The sequence below is a fragment of the Lepisma saccharinum genome, chromosome 20 (genome assembly GCF_977018435.1).
Source record: "Lepisma saccharinum chromosome 20, izLepSacc3.1, whole genome shotgun sequence".
NCBI classification, from domain to species: Eukaryota; Metazoa; Arthropoda; class Insecta; order Zygentoma; family Lepismatidae; genus Lepisma; species Lepisma saccharinum.
In genome coordinates this window covers 69,110,809-69,131,855 of record NC_139248.1, presented here as the reverse complement: position 1 = coordinate 69,131,855, position 21,047 = coordinate 69,110,809, and the positions used below count along the sequence as shown (strand labels likewise).

The following is a 21,047-nucleotide window of genomic DNA, read 5'->3' as shown; positions in this document are numbered from 1 at the left end:
GCCCATACTTAAAAAAAAAAAGCACCTGAATTATTTTTAGTTTTGTCTACCCGTGTATTTTTTATAGGCTAACCTTAGTCATTAAGAATCTCCACACTCTTTGACAAATCATCAAATCTGTTGTGAACATCAGCAATAGCTACATGAAAGGACATTCATTCTCTATAAGATATAGTGAGTTGTGTGCATGTAAAAAAATCTCTGAATTTCCTATTTAGAGTAGTTTGGTGACATTTATGCCATCCTGGTAGTTTACACTCTAACATATTGGTGAATATAATGGTGTGATTCTGTCAATCATCTACAGTAATGTACTTCTATTTTTCATGGAATTTATAAAATTCACAGAAAGGAGCATAAATTATTCACAAACCTTATTTGACTATGAGTTATGTTTATTAGACTGCAACTAGCTAGGTAGGCAAACCAAAATTATTTTGAATGTCTACATCATTACATGCTCAAATCATTATTTTTTTTATTGGAACTATTTTACAATTGTTATATACTTGTCCACACACACATACTGCACCTTAGTGCTGGCCCACTTGCCTTCCATCTGATGTTGAAAGTTTGAACTGTTTTTTTTTCCCCTCAGCATTTGCTTCCCCATAGAAGTGGCACATTTTATAAGGTTGGAAAGTTTAAGTATGTGCCACTTTGTCTGAACGGGAGTGTACACAAAATTAAAAAAGTAAGAAGATTTTTGTAAGTAAAACATTTTTCTTTGCAAGTAAGGGTAGGGTGGATGATATCATAAATTCTTATCATTGAGGTTACAGCCCATTTTTTATTGGTGGTCAAGTGTTTGTGTGTGTGTGCATTCAATTTTGTTTTGAGTGACGTGTGAATTTCTTCACACCTATATACTACGTATGTACCAGATGGATAGATCTCGTAGTTATCGAGAATGCTTCCTTGTAGGCTTATCCCTAAAGTGCTGGGTATGCCGATCGGATGGAGACCCCAAATGTGCAGATCCATTTGACAACACATCGTTGCCCATCACAGATTGTTCTCAAGAACCAGAACTTAGGCATCTTCCAGGAGTGAAACCAACATTATGTAGGAAAGTAAGACAAAAAGGTATGTGCCAATTTATATTTTATTGCATGTGCTACGTCCTCCTCTTGGATACCAGTTATCCCGAAGTTAGTCTGCTGCACCTTGTGTCAGGAACATGAGCCTCTATTTAACACTCTAGGGCTTGCTGGGTTTCAAACACGAATATGTGAAATTAGACACTTGTTTGTTCACATGTGCCTATCCTATATGTGTAAGTTTACAAACCACGTGCAGATAGATAAGCCGGAAAAGATGATAATATCAATTCACATAACAGTTCAGAACACTAACCATTAAAGCACAAGAACATTCTAAATTAAAGTTTTGCAATTCACACCCATATCACGAAAGTTTAATTACATAATTAGTCCCGTACTGCAAGAAGGAAAACACAAAACCGAAAACTATTCTTGGATTCCTACCGTTACCATGTTCATCTTCATCTTCTTGTTTTTTGACTCAGTCCGTCGTTAGGTGAAAACATTCAGGCAGGTTCATTCACTTCCTCTGGCGAGTGACGTCAACACTGGCAGATTATGACTCATTTCAGAATGTATGTTCAGCTTTACCCATCTAATTACCGTGGCTGCAGTGACAGAGCGACCTTGACGAGGAGAATCTTCAACACTGTTTGAGCATCTCAGCCCACTCGTACACTTGTGATCGACTCCTACAGTTGTCACCGTACTGAACTGTCATGCAGCGATAAATTTCTATCGGTTTCACGCCTTCACTCAACAAAAATCTCACGACACTTTACTGCTCCAGCTTGGAGCTCTTCTAAAAGGGTGCCGCCATATTGTGTAACTGTTTCCCAGCATCCCGTGCGAGTTCCAGCTATGAATAGCTTACAGATGCCTCCACAAAATAACAAACTTATAACATTCATGGGCATATTTTAGATTTTTTATACTAGTTTTCTGGTTATTTATTGAGTGTACCTTATATGTATATATATTTTGGAATGAAACATTGAACTATTACACCACCCTGCCTTTTTAAAAACAAACTGATTATTTCAAATCAATAGGTGACATTACAGCATCCAATTTAAAGGTTGTATTGTTACTGGATACCCATAGTTTAATATTGGCCCAAATGAGTTCTATTGGATTTATTTATAGTGAATAAGGTTGTAATCTGAGAACAGTATGGCTAGTAGATTAGCTATTACATATTCTTTATGCAATGGTTTATAAGACTGTAAAGTTCGACCTTCAGATTTTGTCATGAAATGGCACATTATTAGCTGTTAGTCAGGTTTGCATAACATTTTATTGCTAGCACTCTTAGTGGCTTTGTTTAACTGCACGTTGTGGTATGGGGCGTTATCAATAACTAAAACTGATTTTGGGGGCAAATTTGGAATTAACTTTTCAGTTAGCCACTTTTTGTAATTTGCAGCGTTCATCTCATGATGGTAATCGCTGGTCGTTCTGTTGGATTTAAACATCAGAAATGCACCAGGCACAAACCCAGCACGACCGCCAGCATGAATAATTATCAGTCTTTGTCCTTTCGAAATGGGAGCCAACAATCCTGAAGTGTTGTCATCACTCCAGTTTTTAGATCTTGTTTCTGTGTTGTGGATATAGGTTTCATCCTCGTATATGATTGGTCTGCCTTTCTCCTATATTTCTGTATTGCACGTAAATATGACACACGCATTGATCTAATATCATGCCTTTCCACTAATATTGCTCTCTTATTTCTGGTTTTCCTCCACTTATATCCCATAATACCTTTTAAACTTGTACTACCTCCTCTAAACTGTATGTTGTCTTGCAGTTTTGAGAGCAGTTTCTTGACAGTTGGCACCATTTTGTCCTCAACGTAGAAATTGTTAATTGTCCGTCGTATGACACATTTCTCGAAGTCATCAATTTTGGTGAATCGTTTCAGTACACGATACACTTTCCCAGGCATTCGAAAGGAGGTGCCTTGTTCCTCGCACTGTTTCCCTTCTTTAATTATGTTTCTTAATGTTCTCACAGGCACCCCAGTTGCTGCTGCCACTCTCTCTTGTACCTTTTTGAATGGTATTATCAAACCTCCAGAAGCCACTTCACGTTTTGCAAAGGAATGTATATTATTTACTACTTCGTGAGATTGACTGTGAAGCATTTTTGACCCAAGTTTGGAGTTAATGGGTGGCATTTTGTTTGCCCAGAAACTTACAGCTACTCAGATACACACTTTCTGTACGATAAATAAATCGTATTTTTTGCAATGTTACACACACGCCTAACACCTCGTGGCTAGAAGGCAGATACGACACAATGCAATGTTTCCGAGCGACTACGTGTTACTGTGCATGCCTGTCCAGTCTAGGCCCACCGACTGTCGGGAGTTGGTCAGGTTGTGAGCTGTGTTGATTTGATATGGAATGACTCAAATGTATAACAATTGCTTTACCCTTAAATGTATTTCTTTGTAATACAGAAGGCTGTTTCACGTTGATGGTAACGAATTCGATCACCAGGGAGCAGCACGTAGGCACAGCACAGAGCAGCCAGAGCCAGTAGGACGAAAGTACTATGTGTTGACTTTCAAAGACAATGGTTGGTGTGTGAGTGAGTGTTTATATGGCACCAACAATTCCAGTCTTTTGAGAGGGGTACATCTGTGCCCTTTCCGACGTTGGTTATAGTTATAGCCAGATAATTAAACAGTGCCACATGAAAGCATTCCATGTGTCAAAGAAGGGCATCAATGCAGTGTTGAATCGCCATAAAGCTTGCACCGTACCTGTTGCTGGAACCAGTCAAAGTGGGCCTCGGACATATCGGAAGCCCAAGTGTTTCTCCGATGTTGTGCGGAAAGTGAGCTCCTTGGTGCGATGTGAAAACCCTGCAACGCAAAGAGTGATTGCACAGGCAGTGCAATGTTTCCCTGCAACTGTGAATCGAATCATAGCCCAAGATTTACAACTTGAGCGGAAGCACAAGGCTCAAGTTTATAAGTTGCGTGCCTCACATGCCCAGGAGAGGAAGACCAACAGTCGGAAGCTCTACGAACGCCATCTGGCAGGGGACCGCTGGAAGTATGTGGTGTCCCTGGATGAAGCATGGGTGTATCTGTCGGGATGTGGTAAAAAAAGGGCCATCTACTATCGTCCACTTGATGCAAGAGGTCGATCTGAGTGGGTACGTGAATGTGCTGAAAGTTTTCCACGCCGGTTCATGGTTGTTGGTGGTTACTGCCATAACGGCAAACTTCCACTGCACAGAGTGGAAAAAAGGCTAAAATAAATGCAGCCTATTACCAGACGAATATTTTGGAGCCACTTTACAGACATGATATTCCTTTTCTCTATGGCAGCGACACATCTCGTGTTGCCATCCACCAGGACAAGGCTTCCAGTCATACGGCAAAGTCCACGCAGGCATACATGGATCGGATGGCACGTGAACCGGGCATTCATGCATTCCCCTTTACAGACATCCCTGTGAAATCCCCCGATGCCTCTTCCATAGATTTTTGTGGGTTTCCGTTGTTGAAACGAGCCTTGGGAAGCAGACGGCCCCGTACAATTGAGGGTCTTTGGAAAGCTTGTCAGGAGGAATATGATCTTTAGGACCAATGTGTTCTTCGACGCAGTCTCCTCCAATGGAAACTCCGCTGCAGGGCCATTGCTGCAAGACAGGGGTATCACGTGGAGCACCACCGCTGGTGGCGTCATGGTTTTTCTTAAGGTGAGGCGGGTTCAAACTTCGTTACCATGGACGTGAAACGACCTTCTGTAGTACACAATATGCTTGCATGAGTTTTTATTAATAATCACACGTGCCTTATTGTAGCTCTACCTTTTTACACCAGGTGAAATTTGATTTCAATCAATTGATTGATTGATTTAGTTTATTTTACTTCGCATTTCTGCCACTTTTGGCTAATAGGGAAGATGAGGATGAGTGATGATTTGATGAAGGGACCATGGAAAATATGAAATAAACTCTTAAACACGAAATTTTAGGTTTATTTACAGACGTGACATCTTCTGAGCTCTGAATTATCCTGTGAGTTATGCAAACCATGGAAAATTGTTCTGCTGTAAATTTTTGAGAGCCAAAAATGGACACCTTTACACAAGAATAAACCTAATACTCTTGATAACTATATAAATGTGTTATTAGAAGTGAAATGTTAATTTTGTGAATAAGTGTAGTTTTTAAATCAAATGTAGGTTTATATTCACCATTTTAACACCGAAATGCCATTTTATATACTGCTTTTGATCTCTAAATATGCCAAGTTTTCGTACCGAAATCTTCATTTTTTTATTCACCACAAATATGTGAATAATCTATCCTGGATAGATAATTGTGATGCATTTTCATAGCATCATAAGAATCATATGTTTTTACTATCTTTTTGTTTCCCAACACTTATTGTAACTTTTTATTTTTAGTATTTGGAGTTTGGCGATACATCAGGTCATGTGCCTACATGGGGGAGCCTGGAATCGAAGGAGACGAACGGTTTTGTCTCATGCGTACAGGAACGTACAACATATTCATGGAATACTGCACATGTAACAGCAAGGATGGTTGTAATACGGGTTCTTCCTTGTCAAAAGGTGCCCTTTGGGTTGTTGGGTTATCCGTTGCACTATGGCATTTTGTGCAACTTCTTAGAACTTAAATTGTGAATAAAAAAAAATCATAAGTGATGAATGTTGAGTAAGCATACCATTAGTGTTAATCATTAAAATGTATATGACACGTGTAACATCCAAAATGTGAACTGCTAAGCGCTAGAATTGTTCAAGTAAATGAGCTAACAATTGCCGTCCCATTCAGTAATAATGTCCTCACCACGAAGGCATTGGACAGAATTTTTTATAGTTTTTTTATAGCTTTTGTACAATTTTTTACTGTACACATTTGTATTAATTGTATTTTAGTATTATTAGTGACTGAGTGTAGTATGAATCTCATTTTAGGAATGACTCATGTGTATGTGACATAAAAATGGAGTATTATTCCATTTTTTGCATTGGTAATGTTTGAATTTACTTCGACTTAGCTGCTTAACTTATTAAATGTAAAGAAGTTAATCTCAATTTTTTTTGTTCAGTGTAGTGTATGTTTGATTCAAGTATCAAGTAATGGTGACTCATGAAAGATTTATGTTGGCATGTTTTAACCTCTGTCTGTGTGTGTGTTGGGGGGTTGCTTAGTCATTTAAACAAATCGCAGTAGAAACTTGCTACTTGAATTGAGTATGTTTGGAAGGGGAGGGGGTGCGGTGGGGGGTCTTGTCTGAATTAGAAGTCTAGAATAGCTAGAATAACCTTAAAATAATGGTCAAATGCCATGAAGTAAACTAGAGTCCAACCAAAGTACGTCCCAGCATGAGGACCGCTTTTATGACAATCGCCTGCTGTTGCTGCATTTACCAGCGAAGAAACTTACAAACAGCCAATTCTGCCTGCCCTCTACTCCCCCTGTTTGTGCAACAAGTGGCAACATTAGAATCCCTCCTCTCCAAAACGACCAGCAGGAAAACAGGATTTTCTCAAAATACCGTATTTACTCATGTATAATGTGCACTTTTTTTCCAAAATTTTTACTCCCAAAAACTGTGGTTCGTATTATGCACATAATTCAGACACCCAACATGAAACCGTACAGGTACAGGGTCATTACATGATTTTGGGACATTTGCATTGATTTTTCATGTTTACGGAACCCTATCATGTTATAGATCGGTATTCCATACAAGATAACGACACTAATGTGAAATGTGGTTGAAATAAGTTCATCAAAAAATGAAGAAATGTTCTGATTTTTATGGTACTTTGTATGAAAGAAAACATAAGGAAAAAGATAATAAAAATTAAAATTTATTACTTGGCAAATAATATTACATACATAGAGTGTGTAAATTCCTTAATGGAAGAAATCTTGTGCTGCTAACTGCTATTTGGAAGATCCTGAATGTGCCTCGTATAAATGTTACATTAGTCACGGAAAGAAAAAGTATATATTTTGAAAAAGAAGGAATGAGCAATTGAATGGGTATGATGGCTTGATCAGCATAGCAACAGATTTACAACCTACAACTAAGAAAGCCATTTCTTGAAACTGGATTGTACTGCGCATTATATAAGAGATATAATTTTTTGTCACTTTTACCCATCCAAAACCAGAGTGCGCATTATACACGCGTAAATACGTAACTGTTCTGAGCCGTGTGTGGAGGCGAGGGTATAGTTATAGCATATCATGCTGAAACGATATCTCCAATCTTCACTCTTATAATCAGATAATTATAATTTTAGTTGCAAATATGCCATACTGTTTTCTGAATCACATTAAGGCTCGACTGGACATTTGGCCAATGCCAGCAAAACCATTCTTGAAATTTCCCTGCCTTTCGAAAAACTGCTATGATATTCCAAAACTTAAAATGTTGCCTCTGCTTAGAATTCCTTCTAAAGTCCGAATAAACTTCAGGAAACCCAGACTTTTCGCCTCCAGTTGTGGGAGTTACAAGGGGAGAAAAGCTGATTTCTGTCTAGTTGTACATGACACCTTTTGCTGTCAATGTGCACCCTTCGCTTGCATTTCAGGGAGAGGCAGGGAATCTGAGACCCATTCGCTTGCTACGTGGCGGCAGCAATTTGGCTTCTCTGTGCTTGATCTTGTTGAGGTTGCGACCTGTTTCGAAAACAACTAGAGTCGTTTTCACGTTCAGAAGACACAATGGGCTCTTATGGGAAATACGAGCACGCTGTTGTGAAATTTCTGGATTTACAAATTTAGCTTAAGTAAAATCGGTACCTGCAGTTTTGCAGGAAATTTTGTAGAGAATACGATGGTGAACACAAAAAACTGGTAACTTGCTTACATAATTTTAGATAAATTAAAAATGCAAATTTTCCGTGAAAACACAATTTTTACATTGTTTTCATTCCTAACGTTGAAACATGCCGTAAAATTGAAGCATTCATTACTAAAAAAATTGACACTGTTTTTTAATTGTCATAGGTGATGGTGGTACTCAGAATTTATCAATACTTTAAAGCATATTCGCATTAAAAAATATTCAAATAAAGTATGTAGAGATTTTTTATATTCGTGCAGTAGAAAATGTCGTCTCTGGCCATTTTTTGTTCTGTAATTCCAAGTAAAAACTTCCAGCGACAAAGTTGTGGAGAAAATAATGAAATTATTTTTTATAACCACTCAAAGGATCCCAGAAATATTACTTCCATGCATTTGGAGTTTATTTTTAACCCGAACCGTGTGCGAAGTAAGGAGACGTTGTCTGGCCATCTTGAGCCGACTCACCGCAGCATTCCGGCTATCACCACCAAGTTTTCGAGTTGTTATTTTATTTCCATTCAGTAAAAATATGAACTTCATGCAGTTTGTTATAATAGAATTGAAATTACTTAAATTTAATAATTGACAATTATTTCCAATGCTGCTGTTGTGAGCAACATTAGTGCTGTCGCAAATACACGTTGTTTTTGTTTACATTAGTGTCGACATTAATACTGAAATGAAGATCACCTTTCAGTTTCCAAGGTAACATAAATTCATAGACACCATATTAACCTTTGAAAGGCTTTCCAACACGTGACAAAATATGGGGCTTCAAGATAGAAATATGACATGCCTTGCTTGAGTCATTCACGTCTTATCAGTTCACGTGGGCCATAACTCATTTGTTTGTTTGGGTTGCAACTTGAATTTAACCCATGTGCCAGGTTCCCCTTACTTGAGTCAGAGATCTACTTTGGTCTGTTTAGACTTTTTCCCTCTCCCGAAAAAGTGTTTTCAGTTGTGTGAGCTCTCAGTGATTTTTACTTTTTTAAGTGATTTCTGAAGTGTCATATTCGTGCATTACACTCGCGTGTGTAGTGATCGCAATGGATCATAGTAAAAAGGGTAACTGTAACGTTCACAGTATAATATTAATATTAATAATTACATATAATTATCATTATATATACAAAATATGTAACACCTTCATTGTGAAGGAAGGTCATAATTTCCCGGCGACATGAGCTAGCGCTGTATTGGCAACACTGTGCGGTTTCTCCATAAGCGCCGTTGTGTCTTCTGAACGTGAAAACGACTCTAGAAATGATATATTTGGCAACACAGAATAACTGGAGAATTTCCTCTCACCACAGCAATTAACAAAGCCGATTGGCTCAACAGTTCATGTGACCCTCCCTAGTTTCAGGGGGGGATTGAAGTTTGAAGTTTGTTCTGTCGCTGAACAAGCTACAGAGCATTCTGTGGTTTACTTTCGCTCTTGTCCAGATTTTCACAATAGTTTTATGGCTAGGTAAGCCTATTAAACTATTTATAATATCTAGACAACAGGGAAAGTAAACCACATGAAGATTCACGCGGATGCTGTAGAAGAAATTCTAAGCAGATGTAATTTTTTAGGTTTTGTAATATCATGGCAGTGTTTCAAAAGAAGAGGAAATTTGAAGATGAACTTTGCTGCCCTCCTCTAAAGGCCCAGCCAAGCCTTAAGGTGCTTGAAATAATTTTGTGTCATGTTTTTTTGTGGTAACAAAGTATGTAACTGCTATACAGTTCTCTTGTGGCTGTAAAGAGAAAGCGCTCACACACATACATACAGAGTAGTTAACTCATTTGTAAATATATCTTTAGTGCCAGCTGAACTGTCCACAAGGATGTATTTTGGTCTTATGGTAAGGGTATTTTGATATTTGTGACCATTATAGGAAAAATCTCATACTATGTGTATATACAGACAGCAGAGATATTTACGGGCAACTTCAACTATGATATTCCTTAGCTGCCCACTTTTTTTGTATATTGTTACCAATTTCTTGATGCATAATATTGATTTATTCAGTTTTATATCCCACATATTTTAAATGCATGATACTCCAATTTTAAACACTTTCACTATTACTATATCAAATATAAATTAGGAAGTGTTAGCGTGCAATGGAAGAAGATTTCAAGTAATTTTAGTAACATTTTTAAATTATGAATAAAGGAATAACATAGACAGAGGAAAGTAGATGAGTTTTGTATGCCATATTTTAAGCCTACAAGGTTGGCATTGTATTAAGTAGTGGTATTTTGTATTTCACATGTAAATAATATGTTTTGATAAGTAGATTCTTTGTAAGGTAGCAGATGCTGACTTTAGTTCCATCCATTACTCCCTATTTCTGATGTTCAGTATTTTTAACCCATTAGCGTCATTTTCTGTGCTGCCAAATGTGCTAAAAAATTGAGTTTTTGGCGAGGAAAAATGACAAATATATTTTGATGTTTATGTTGTAAGTATAAATATATATTATATTTTGTCGCATGTTACATAAGACAAAATTTACAACTCTTTTTGTGCTGAAAGTAAAACAAAATGCATAATATTATGTGTTGCCACAGTCATTCCATTTCTTCTTTCTTCCCCTTTCTTCATCACTACCTTGGAGGCGCTTCTGTACTTTCTCCAGGCACACTGTTGTCATTTCCTTCAAGACGTACAGATGATTCAATATCTGAAGCACTGTCCAAAATATCAAGAACGGACCCAGCCCTAGGGAAGCACAACTTGGGCACTTGCTCAAAGCCCTGTGCCAGATAAAAATAATTGTGTATGGTTCATTATGAGTTTATATCATGCTGGTGCTTCCAATTAAGCAACAAATCTGATTTTTCCTGACTTCACAGATTGTTTTGATATGTTCAAAAATAATATTCTAAAGATGGTACTATATAAAAATTGTGTTCAAATATTTAAATCAGGAATAGTTATTATGCACTATTTGCTTAATTGTAGAATAAAGTCATGAAATGAAAATATTATTTTATGTAAAAACACTTAACCTAAATCTAATTTTTGGTAATTTAAAACTTGTATAGGGAAACGCTAATGGGTTAATAAGAATACACGAGGTTTGGTGTCATTAAAATGATTCAATTACAATTCAAGAGCACTGCACTGACTTGGTGTATGAGTTATTACTGCACTAAAACTGACCTCACAAATATGTTCACATACTTTCAGAAGTAGAGTGAATTCAGTTCATGAAATTCGACTCCCAAGAGAATGATGTGACATGTTCCCCAAATGTGCAGTCTGTAATGAAATGAATATTGGCAGTTGATTTAAAAAGAGAAACATTCCACTTGTTGAATTGTGTAGACTTGTTATATCCTGTTCCAATGCTCAAATGTACAACACCAAATGTTACAATTTATGGTCCCCACACTTCTGTGATTGTAGTGCCTGAATTTAGCTTAAGTCAGACATACAAACTGTGCTTAACATGAATATCCATGGTAACAAGGAAGTTAGGTGTAAACAAAAATAATGTTAAATAGTAATAAGAAAAACAGTCAAGCAAAGCAAGTATGCTACAGGTCTTGTTTCATAAAAGTTAGCTACGGTTTGGTAAATTATCTGAGAGAGATGTAGGTAATAAAATTGTACCAATCTAATACTTGCATAAATAGCATGTGACTTGTACAGTTCTACAATTTTATTTTTATTGGTCTTAATTTTTTACGCAAGCAAAACCCATTTAGAGGCAAATAGTGAGCTAAGTCAAAAATTATCTACACTTTTGCCACAACTTTTCTCAGGTTGGTTACGCTGCCTTCAGTGCCCGTGTGTTAAAAGGTGCTACTTTTGTGGTCATGTGGCCGAGGTTTGATCTTAATGGCTCCATTTTTCTTTCTTTTATTACTGAGTAAACATGGCTGCTCCACTGGCAGTATACACCAAGGAAGAACAGTGATCAGTGATCCGATTTCCCTGGTCTGAAGGTGTGTCAGGGACTGAAATTCATCGCAGGCTTTCAGTACATCTGATGATGTCAGAATAATCTCTTTGGATGATGGGTGAAAATCGATTCCGTCGGTTCGTCAGGATCATCTCTCGAGCTTGTTGAATTTTCCTGTCGGTCGTGGAGGTTGATGGGTGTCCTGCTCCCACTTTATGTTTCACGCTTGTCCCGCCATTTTTAAACCCATAGATCCACTCATACACAATTCTACGCAGTAAAGCGCTGTCCCTGTATTGTACTGAAAGGCTGCGATGAATTTCAGCGCCTGACACATCTTCAGACCAGAGAAATTGGATCACTGATTGCTGTTCTTCCTTGGTGCATACTGCCAGTGGAGCGGCCATGTTTACTCAGTAATAAAAGAAAGAAAAATGGAGCGATTAAGATCAAACCTCGGCCACATGACCACAAAAGTAGCACCTTTTAGCACACGGGCACTGAAGGCAGTGTGACCAACCTGAGAAAAGTTGTGGCAAAAGTGTAGATAATATTTTACTTACCCTCCTATCATTCAGGTTGTTTTGTCTATTCATATTGGTTCTGTGCACTGTCAGTTTTGTTCAATTTTCAAACATACATGCACAAAAGTCATACTCTGCATTATTTTAATGTGTGTGACGTTTCCAATTTTGTATTTTTCTGTATTCTTTTCACCAAGTGCCTTGACTTCACCAAGTGCACGCACATACATTACTCATGTCGATAAGTTGGTTTTTTCATGTTGTAACAAGAGATTCTAGTGATTGACATTTCCATTGTGCACGTGTGAGTGTATGTATTAAAATATTTAGTATGAAAGCATAATAAGGTCTCATTTGTTACTCAACAAGTACACATTCGTGACTAGCATAGCATCATAACAATAATTATATCTGTACCAATTGTGCATTGTAAAAATTACATTCCTTCTTTTCTGACTTGGAACAGATATAGCTGTGCTTGGTTCCACAAATGTTCTAATGAAATCCAATGCTAATGTGTTATTGACGATGATGTGAAATATTTTAACTCTTTTTGAGTTAACATTCCAACCAGGTGTCTGCAAGTGTACAAAACGTTGTTAACTTCTATTTTTGTACAAGTTTATGGATGAACTTAATTCCAGTTTATATTTTGACTTGACTTATGGAATGAGTCTGCTAGTGTTAGTATTGTTTTGTTAAATATTTGCTGACAGTTGAAATATAACCATATGTTCTATATTTTTTGTAGTTTTATTAGAAATACTATGTTTTTTTGTGGAAATACTTATATCTTGAACTATCTCCATATCAAGAAATAATGGTACAGTGGGATTCACAAGTTTTTGCTCGATAAATTGTTCTGACTATTGTTCTGAATTTTCCCTTGCACCCTGCATGTTTATGAGAAATATATATTTACATATTCTGGTACATGTTTGGCATATTGTTTCAATTCTTGATGCTCACCTTGCATAAAACAAACAGAATAAACGTGGTGATGGGCAATTTAATTGGCAATACTTGTGCATCCCACTGTACCACCTAGACATTCAGGGGAAGACAAAACTAAAAATAGTTCAGGAGTGAGTTTTTTTTTTTTAAACATGGGCTAAGAAAATCGTGAATCGAACTAAGATAAAGCTACACATTTTGAAATGTTACATTAAAACTTCTAATTTATTCATGAATGCAAGAGTGCCCTCCGGAAAAACTTTGTGTAAATTCAGCTAGCAACAGTGTCATCATCACTCCTTCGCCGTTTCATGCCTCTGGCTGGGTCGGCATAGAAGTCAAGCCTCTTCATTTTTTCCTGGTCTTCCACCACTCCTCTCTTTCCACGGAGTTCCAATCTTGTCCTCTTCTCCTAACACTCTCTGCTATCTGCTCTTTCCACTGACATCGTGGTCTCCCCCCTTAGCCTTATTCCCACTCCTTGTACATTGTAAGCTCCTACTGGTAGTCTTTCTGCATCCATCCTCTTCATGTGGCCGAACCACCTTCTGTTCCTGATCTATCCTGCCGTAGCTTCACCACATCCACTGTCTGTACGATCTCCTCATTCCTTATTCTATCCCTTCTAGTCTTCCTCAATACACTCCTTAAAACTTTCATCTCCACTGCCTGCATCTTTCTTTTGTCTCTCTGTCATTGTCCAAGTCTCTGCTCCAATTATTGGCACATAGTATGTGTCATATATATTACCTTCTTGCATTTCATAGGTACATCCCTGTTCCATATTAATCTTCGAACACTTTGATATAGTCCACCACCCATTTGTCTTCTTGTGTTTACCTCCTCATCTATTCTTCCACTTCTCTCAATTATGCTTCCCATTCCAACTATCAAACTGTCTCTGTACTACTTCCCTGTTTCCCCATATTACTAAATCATCAGCGAACAACAGGGCCTTCATCTCTTCCTCTCCTATCTTCTTCCCCACCTCTTCGTTAATTGCATCCATTGTAATTATGAAGAGCAGTGGGGAAAGAGCACTCCCTATTTTAGTCCAGTACTTACACTGAACCACTCCGTTCTTCCCACTGGTGTCTTCACACAGCTCTGGTTGGCCTTCTATGTGCTCTGCACTCTACATACTATCTCTTCCTCGACTCCTATTTCTCTTAGAGCTTTCCAAATCTTTGTTCTGTCCATGCTATCTATGATTTTTCTATATCTAGGAATGCCATAATCAAGTCAATTCCATACTCGTAGTGCCTTTTCTGTAATTGACTTATGGTGAATATGAGATCTACTGTTGATCTGCCTCTTCTAAATCCTTACTGTTTCTCTCTCATGTTCAGCTCTGTTACTTCCCTTATTCTTTTCTCTAATATTTTCTCGTACACCTTTGCTGAGTGACATAAGTGTTATTTCTCTGTAGTTTTTACATTCCTTTCTGTCACACTTCTTGAATATGGGAACTATTAGTCCCTTTGTCCAATCTCTTGACACTTCTCTCTCTCTTGCCACTCTGTTTTCAACACATTGTACAGCCACTGCACACCAATCACTCATGCTGCTAGTATCATTTCCACTGGCACTTCATCTACTTCAGGTGCTCTATCTCTCTTCATTCTCTTTTGAGCTTCCTCCACTCCTTTCCTTGTGAAATTTACTTTTTCATGTTCATTTCCTTTTTTCATATTCAACAATTTCTCTAAATGATTTCTCTACATCCTGCTTATTTCTTCATCCTCTTCTACAATGTTTCCCCTTTCATCCCTTAGCTTACAGCTGTCTCTTTCTCTTATCCTTTCTCTCACTAATCCATACAATACTGTCTTGTCCCCATCTACATCTCCTTCTAGAACTTTGGTCCATTCTTCCATCCACTTTCTTCTTTCCTCCTTTACAACTGTTCTTGCCTCTTTCTTCTTTTCCACATCCTCTTTTTGTGATTTAACTCTAAACCATTTTCTAAATGCATCATTTTCATTTTTCACTGCTCCTCTAGTTCTTTCATTCTACCATGGTGTTCCTTTCTTTCTTCTCTTGCTTGTCCTTCCACACATCTTTTTGGCTGCCTCTACTAATTCTATTTTAAATCTTGTCCATTCTGTTTCTACTCCTTTGAGTTCATCTCTTGGCACTTTTGTTTGCAATATTTCTTGATATTTCTCTTTTATCATCTTATCCTTCAATTTCCACACTCTTATCCTTCTATATCTTGTTCCTCCCTTCTATGTTTTATTTTTCATCTGCTAGTAGCCTGTGGTCACTGTCTAAGTTCTCACTGGGTATTACTTTAATGTTGTTCATTATTCCAACTGCATCTTGTAATCTTATGGCTGTCATATTTATTCTTAAACCTGCTATTACGTACTAACAGTCCGTTTCTCGTACAAAAGTTCAGTAGCCTCCTTCCCTCCTCATTCCTTTGTCCCCATCCATCTGCTCCAAGTACTTCCGTATACCCTTTCCTGTCTCTTCCCACTTGTGCATTAAAATCACCCATCACAATTTGCCATTCATTTCCTATGTGTTCTTCCAAGTATTCAAATTCCTCTTTCTCCTCCCTTGTACATCCTGTTTGTGGGGCATACACTTGAATTATTTCTATTACTTTCCCTCTTACATTCATTTTTAGTTTTATAATTCTGTCATTTACCCTTTCTACTTCCCCACTTATTCCTCTCCTGACCACAAATCCAACCCCACTTCGCCTGCCCTCTTCAGTCCCTGCCCAGTACAGTTTATATTCTTTCCTCAATTTCGTTTCTCCTCTTCCTTTCCATTTCGTTTCGCTCATTCCAAAGGTATCGATCCCTCTTCTCTCCATTAGATCCACAATTTCTGCAGTCCTTCCTGTCAGTGTTCCAGTATTCAATGTCCCTATTCATAGCCCGTGTCGTCTCCAATTTCCAGTCTGGCTTGCTTCTTTCTTATCTCGAATTATTTATGTTTTTGGCTGTCGGCTAATCGGGCCTGTCATAGCCTACACCCGAGTGGTGGGGCTGCCACCTGTGGGTTCTCAGGTACACCCTTGTTTTCTGTCAGGGTTCCAACCCCCTTAGCCTTTCTGGATCCCTCCAGGCCCACAAGGCAGTGGGCGCAAACACTTATGGCGGTGTTTATTCGCCATGACACAAGGCTTTCGATGGGTATCTGGTATTTGCTGAGTATGTCTATGCTACTGGAAAACCTCCACACCCTGATCTTGCTGCCTCGGTCCAGAACTGCTTATTTGGGTTTCCCCTTATTCGCAGCTTCCCCTCATATCTGAGGGATGTTTCACTATCTGCCACCTGTGACCCATCCAGTAGCTGAGGCTTGCAACAGTAAAAATTTATAATAGCATGTTTATTATTATGACTCACGTACTTTCGACGTCTCGCCGACGTGGTTCGCTTATTTGGAACGTTTTGAACGTAAATTTGTGTTTGTATGCACTGTAATATGGTACAAATAATCAAAATATTATTGTTTTTTATTAATAATAAGCTGGGTAAGTAATAACAGTTTCAAGATAGGTAGTTAGATATTTTATATAAACAAATTCAATAACGACAATTGGAAAAGTAACATTTTACTTCTGTAATCAGTTTTACATTTTTAAAACATAATTGAAATAAAGAAATGTTTTCCTTCATTCTTCGCAAATTTCTACCTCTCCTCTGCAATGAATTCTGATGCTCACATTTTAAAATTCGAAAACTCTAATACTGTGCACAAAGTCGACTTAAAACACCAAATCAATCAATCAAAAACTCTAGCATTTTATTTTATTTATTTACATTTTACTTGGGATTACCGCTAAGCAGTTTTTCCCATATCTACTAAAATAATTCACTTACAGTAGCTTTCGGGGTGAAAATAAAGTTCCCTAGCAACGTCCGTTTCCATGGTGAACAACCCCTAAACATTTAGTTAAAACAAGCACGATGTAGATATTTACGCATTGAGTATAACAATATATACGTAATTGTATCTGGACTGAATCTTCTTCTTACGTCACCCTTGTTTCAGGCACCTTCTCAAAACCATGAGTTCATTGATCTGTGAGAAATATAATGTATCTCGACAATTAAGAATTGAAAGAAACAATGTCTGCTGCAAAAAATGCCCGTGGCAACGGTTGGTAAGGATGTGAAAAAAGGGCATTTTCACCCTTAAAGGAGTGCAAAGTCAGCGATTTCTTAATTTTCTCTGCCTTTTGGGACAATTTCATGGGGGGTCGTAATCGGGCATTTTTCGCCTCTGGGGCTTCCTTCATGGAGAACATTTACAGAAGGTTGTTTCACATTGATGGTAACGATTTCGATCACCAGGGAGCAGCACGTAGACACAGCACAGAGCAGCCAGAGCCAATAGGACGTAAGTACTGTGTGTTGACTTGCAAAGACGATGGTTGGTGTGTGAGTGAGTGTTTATATGGCACCAAAAATTCCAGTCTTTTGGGAGGGGTACATCTGTGCGCTTTCCGACGTTGGTTATAGTTATAGCCAGATAATTAAACAGTGCCACACAAAAGCATTCCATGTGTCAAAGAAGGGCATCAATGCAGTGTTGAATCGCCATACAGCTTGCACCGTACCTGTTGCTGGAACCAGTCAAAGTGGGCCTCAGACATATCGGAAGCCCAAGCGTTCCTCCGATGTTGTGCGGAAAGTGAGATCCTTGGTGCGATGTGAAAACCATGCAACGCAAAGAGTGATTGCACAGGCAGTGAAATGTTTCCCTGCAACTGTGAATCGCATCATAGCCCAAGATTTACAACTTGTGCGGAAGCACAAGGCTCAAGTTCATAAGTTGCGTGCCTCACATGTCCAGGAGAGGAAGACCAATAGTCGGAAGCCCTACGAACGCCATCTGGCAGACGACAGCTGGAAGTATGTGGTGTCCCTGGATGAAGCATGGGTGTATCTGTCGGGATGTGGTAAAAAAAAAAGGGCCATCTACTATCGTCCACGTGATGCAAGAGGTCGATCTGAGTGGGTACGTGAATGTGCTGAAAGTTTCCACGTGGGTTCATGGTTGTTGGTGGTTACTGCCATAACGGCAAACTTCCACTGCGCAGAGTGGAAAAAAAGGCTAAAATAAATGCAGCCTATTACCAGACGAATATTTTGGAGCCACTTTACAGACATGATATTCCTTCTCTGTATGACAGCGACACATCTCGTATTGTCATCCACCAGGACAAGGCTTCCAGTCATACGGCAAAGTCCACGCAGGCATGCATGGATCGGATGGCACGTGAAACGGGCATTCATGTAATCCCCTTTACAGACATCCCTGTGAAATCCCCAGATGCCTCTTCCATGGATTTTTGTGGGTTTCCGTTGTTGAAATGACCCTTGGGAAGCAGATGGCCCCGCTTCTCCAATGGAAACTCCGCTGCAGGGCCATTGCTGAAAGACAGGGGTATCACGTGGAGCACCATCGCTCGTGGAGTCACGCTTTTTCTTAAGGTGAGGTGGGTTCTAACTTCGTTACCATGGACGTGAAACGACCTTCTGTATGTCAGTGATTGGTGGGATTGGGGCTTTATAGTTATTGGATTTATTGATATACATGGTACAGAAAACACCTAAACAACAAAACATATGCTATACTCATTTTTTTTAAGAAAGAAAGGTAACAAAAAAATTCTGTAAGGAAACTTGAAATATTAAAAAAAATATATGTTTTAGAACTGAATTTGAAAATTCAGGAGCCATGGTAATCTGCCACACAGTAGAGCTCTCTTCTGGAAATTTGACCTGGTTTATCGCAACAATTCTTATTTATTGTACATATTTGTTATACTATGTTAATATAAATAATAGAAATAAAACGCCAATGCAGATATGCAAGTAAAACAAAGAGAAATCTGACAACTTCAAATTTTCTGGCAATATGTATATGTAAAAAAGTTTGTTTAGCAGGTAACATAGAGAATGAGTTACTGCATCCAGTATTTGTGTACCCTTGTAGATGTTAATTTGATATCGATATATTTTTCACGAATGGTTTCAGAGATGAGATGAAGAGAGCTGTCAATCAATCAAAGTGAGGCAGCTGTAGGTAAACAAAGCAAAATAAGAACCTTGCATTCATAACAGAGGAGAAGCCATTCTCACAGAAGAGATGGCAAGGTCAGGCTATTTTCTATATTGCAGGAAATGCTGGGTTGTGTGTGCTTTAAAATGAACATCAATTTGTGTTCTTTAATAATTTTATTGAAGTTATTAGGCTCGTAGAAGGAATCCATGCTCTATTCCAGCTGTACTGGTGTCACGAGAAACCTGCAGAGATTCATTGCTTACCAGCATAATCTAAGTAGTGTTTATGGTGGGTGCTGTAAACATGATTTTAGCATTGTACAGATGATGATCCATATTTCCACGCTTAGTATCTCACCAGTACACAGAAGTGACGTCACCTAGTGCGGTTCGAAAGAACCAAGTACACAAGCAATCGAGACCATAGCTTGGAGTATGGATTGTTGCAGATTTGGTCACATGATTTCCACACTTGTTCATTTGTTTGAAATCACGGAGGTAGAAACACAGGTTAAATGTATGTTATAGGCCAGCAAGTTGTTAGTTGAAGTTCTTCTAATGTATGGAGATGTATGTATTAGAATATTTGAAAATGCTATTTGATTTCTGTGGTGAAAAACAAGTGTTTAAAATGCGGGGAAAACGTGTCCTCAGTTTTATCTACTGATCGTATTTGGTGCTGCAGTCGAAGTGTAATTCGAAAGACTCGCTTCCAGTCCACGACTTCAACAATGCACTGCAAGACCATACTCAGAGGATGCTCGTTTCAAGTACACTCTTGCACCTTTCGGACACAGCCTCAGGTTCTGGGTCCAAGTTCTGTGCTTGGAATGAGTGCTCTTCTGTGAGTGTGTCTTCATCAAATACTATGCTATTCGAATACTTTTGAGAATTGAATGCAAACAATAAGCACCAAGCTGTACACCATGAGACACCCTTTCTCTGTAAGCAACTGTACTATTGATTTTTGGGTCAGGGAGAGCGAGGGGGTTGGGTATTGCTGATTTGATTTTTTTCCCCTGTTACTTTGGACCATTCTGTTTGCTTGTAACAAGAGATTCTCGGACTGATTCTACCCTGAGTCCAAAGCCATTGGAGATGCCTCCCCTCTTGGCTCTTGGCCTGCTATTATTCTGTCAGGGTGTACTCCCTTAGCCTTTGAAGATCTCTCTTCTCTACAAGGCAGTGATTCTCTTCTCTCTTCATTAGCCCCAAGAGAGTGGGTTGCCTATTCCGCCAAGTGCAGTGTACTGAAGGACTCCTTCTCCGCTGCATCTGCCATTGAAGACTTCAATGTAACTCTGGAAAGGGGCCCTGACATGGTACTTTCAGCCGGAGCCTGCTGAACCACGTTTTTCTTAAAAGAGGTGTTACCACAGACAAGTTATAATTAATTTGTCTGTGGTATTACTCCTCTTGGGTTGTCCGCCTCCTTCGCCGTTGAGATGGTCGCCCTCATCCATCTTCCTCCTCCATTGGAGCCATTGAGCAGTAGGTTCCTTCTTAGTCTGACTCCTCCTCGCTAGCCTGCCTAGCATGGGAGACCCTTTCGGTAGCTATGCTACTGCTTGTATAGCTTAGCAAATCATCAGAGCATGCAAGCACAACCGACTGTCCTTTTATTAGCCACATTTCTTGCTTGCTAAGTTTTTTATTTTCATCGGATTCAACAGAAAAGAGTAGGTACACAATATTTTTTCCAGTTTCTAAAATTCGGTGCAGGGGATGCGAAAATCT

At 38.6% G+C, this 21,047-nt stretch overlaps 1 protein-coding gene across 2 annotated transcripts in view; it reads left to right on the top strand.

Annotated features, from left to right (window-relative positions):
* crok (crooked) overlaps positions 1–21,047 on the top strand; it is a 272,768-nt gene that overhangs the window by 7,334 nt on the left and 244,387 nt on the right. The window contains exons 2-3 of one of the 2 annotated variants that reach the window (XR_014443819.1): positions 925–1,086; positions 5,474–11,621. Coding sequence is in view for 1 of the 2 variants with exons in the window: in XM_083141582.1 (XP_082997708.1) it covers positions 925–1,086; positions 5,474–5,706 (395 nt within the window). In the remaining variant the exon portion in view is untranslated. Of the gene's footprint in view, positions 1–924; positions 1,087–5,473; positions 13,059–21,047 lie in introns of those variants that run through there. The other variant, XM_083141582.1, reaches the window with a different exon arrangement.